This window comes from Lathyrus oleraceus, chromosome 6, assembly GCF_024323335.1.
Source record: "Lathyrus oleraceus cultivar Zhongwan6 chromosome 6, CAAS_Psat_ZW6_1.0, whole genome shotgun sequence".
Lineage (NCBI taxonomy): Eukaryota > Viridiplantae > Streptophyta > Magnoliopsida > Fabales > Fabaceae > Lathyrus > Lathyrus oleraceus.
Window position 1 is genome coordinate 402,532,382 of NC_066584.1, and position 3,063 is coordinate 402,535,444.

The 3,063-nt window shown below is 38.1% G+C and overlaps 1 protein-coding gene across 1 annotated transcript; it reads right to left on the reverse strand.

The window, feature by feature from the left end:
• Positions 1-390: 390 nt before the first annotated feature.
• Positions 391-981, reverse strand: LOC127095855 (uncharacterized). Its single transcript, XM_051034487.1, has one exon. The coding sequence runs from the start codon at positions 979-981 to the stop codon at positions 391-393; it is 591 nt and encodes a 196-aa protein (XP_050890444.1).
• Positions 982-3,063: the final 2,082 nt, after the last annotated feature.

Consider the following 3,063-nt stretch of genomic DNA (forward strand, 5'->3'; position numbering starts at 1 on the left):
AATTCATGCCTCTAGTAGCTTTAGTACCTGCCTCTTAATTACATCACTCATAATGGGGTTCATTCTCCTCTGGTGTTCTCTTGAGGTTTTTGAGTTTTCCTCTAGCATAATTCGATGCATGCACACAGAGGGATTGATCCCTTTGAGATCAGATATGTTATATCCTAGGGTTGTAGGGTACTTCCTTAAAACATCCAATAATTGATCAGTTTCTTTCTGACCTAAGTTTGTGTTGACTATTCCTGGGCGTTCAAGCTCTTCATCTAGAAATTCATACCTTAAGTTTTTGGGAAGTGTCTTAAGTTCTACAAAAGGTTTCTTTGGGCAAGGCATAGGATTGAGAGTTAGGGCGAGACACTCTCCTAAGCTGTCATCCACATATGGTTCACGCTATTCGTCATCTTCTAATATATGAGGTGCTGGAATTTTTAGGACTTCAGTATCCTTAGGTGGTTCCATCTCCATTTCCTTTACACATTCATCGATGATGTTTATGAAATAGAAAGTATCGTCTATAGCAGGTTCATTTAGGAATTGTGAAAGAATGAATTTGATTTTCTCCTCACCGACCTCGAAGATTAGTTTTCCTCGTTTCACATCAATAATGTCACCAACAGTGGCAAAAAAGGGTCTTCCTAATATGATTGAAATGGTTGAATCTTCCTTTATGTCCATTATTATAAAGTTCGTGGGAATGTAAAATTGACCAATTCCTATGGGAATGTTTTCTAGCATACCTACAGGAAATTTAATAGAGCGATCATCTAGTTGGAGAGACATTCTCGTGGGTCTTAGTTCGCCTAATTTGAGTTTTTCACAAATCGAAAGGGGCATTAAACTGACACTAGCTCCTAGGTCACAAAGAGCTTTGTCTATTACAAATTTTCTGATTACACAAGGTATGGAAAAACTACCTGGGTCCTTTAACTTAGGGTGCATGTTATTTTTAACGAGGGCACTACACTTTGCAGTAAGTGTCATTGTCTCACTCATTATTTTCAAGTTTCTTCTTATTGGATAGGATCTCTTTAAGGAATTTGGCATAGGAAGGAATTTGTGTAATAACTTCTGTAAAGGGTATCGTAATATTAAGTTGTTTCAGAAGCTCTACAAATTTCTTAAATTGACCTTCCATTTTGGATTTAGCTAGTCTTTGAGGATAAGGAATGGGTGGCTTATATGATGGTACGAGCACGTACGTATTCTCTTTCTCGATTGCCTCTTTGGTTTTATTATCCTGCCCGTTGTCATTTGGTTCATTGTTTGTTACCTTTTTAGTTTCTTTTTCATTTTGTTGAGACATGGGAAGATTTTGAATTCTTGGATCCACTAGTACATCTAATGTTGTCCCACTTTACAGTGTGATAGCATTAGCATGACCTTTCAGGTTAGACTGTGGTTGGCCAGGAAATACTCCAGTTGGGGCTGCTGTTTCTGCTTGTTGTCGGGCTACTTGAGAAATTTGGGTTTCTAGAATTTTATTATGAGTAGCCATATAGTCAACCTTACTTGCCAATTGCTTAATCAACTCATTCGTGTGAATGTTTTGGTTTGTAAACTCTTTGTTTTGTTGGCTTTGGGTTGTGATAAAGTTCTCCATAATTAGTTTGAGGTTTGACTTTTTAGGTGCTTGAGGAGAATCAGGGGATCCTCTTTGATAACCGATAGGAACATCAGGTGTTGGGTTTGGAGGAAACAACATGTTGTTGCTCTTATAGGAAAATTTTGGATGGTTTCTCCAGCCAGGGTTATGAGTATTGGAGTATGGGTTCCCTTGGGCATAGTTTACTTGGTCGAATGGAATTCCAGCAAATATGTGGCATTTGGGAGTGTTATGTCCAGGGGTTCCACATAACTCGTAATTAGATGTTGCAGCAGCTACGGTAGCTGCTAGAGCTACAATCAAACTCTCAATCTTCTTAGTGGGGGCGCCCACTTTAGCATTGACTTGGTATATGCCATTAACTTCGTACATTCCACACTTTAGCAATGGTTTCTCTACAGAAGTTCTCTCACCTCCCCATTGATAGCGGGTTGTGACATATTTTCTATGAGTTGATAGGTGTCTTCATAGGGTTTATCCATTAGAGCTCTACCAGCTGCAGTGTCTAAGGTTAGTTTTGTGTTGTACAAGAGACCATTGTAAAAAGTATGGATAATCAGCAATGGCTCAAGTCCATGATGTATATCCTTATATCTCCCTCATGCTTCAAAAAGAGATTCATTGTCTTTCTTCCTAAATCTGTTGATTTGGCTTCTTTCAATTCATTCCATGTATCGTGCTAATAAGTTGATTCTTTCCATTTATCATGCAATTCAGATTATACATTTTTCAATTCGTGCTAATAAGTCAACCTTGCCTAGAAATTAAGGGAGCCTTAACATATCCTTGACATCGTGCTAATAAAACTTTTTTCAATTCTTTCCATGTAGTTATATAATTAGATGGTAGAGATTGGAGCCAAGCTCTGGCTCTATCTCTCAAAGAAAAGGGAAACAGACATAATCTTATGGCTTCGAAATCGACACCATTAGCTTTCAACGTGTCTACATACTGCATAAACATTGAAAAATGAAGGTTCGAGTCCTCTATAGGGCTACCAGAGAACTGGTTTTGTTGCATAGCTTACAACACTGAAGGTTTTAACTCGAAATTATATGCCTCGATGGAAGGAGGTGCAATGCTCGAGTTTGGCTCCTCTTCAGAAGGAGCAACATAGTCCTTGAGATGATGGTTTTAATTTGCAGCATATCAAGGGTTAGGATATTATATTCTAAATGAAATTGTCTAACTCGGCGTCTTACGATAAAATGCTCGATTTTGTTAATGGGTTATACTAGCTCGTCCCATGAGAAACGAGTGTTTGGCATACAATCAATTAACTTGTACGAAAATATAACTAAATTTTTCCTTAGCCTATACAGTGCAACAACGGAGTTACGATATTGACTAAATTAGTCTCCGACAATGGCGCCAAAAACTTGATCGCGACTTAGTGACTCTATCGAATTATCTAACGGCAAATGCACAGTTGTACTGCATTTTAAAAGATATTGAATCCA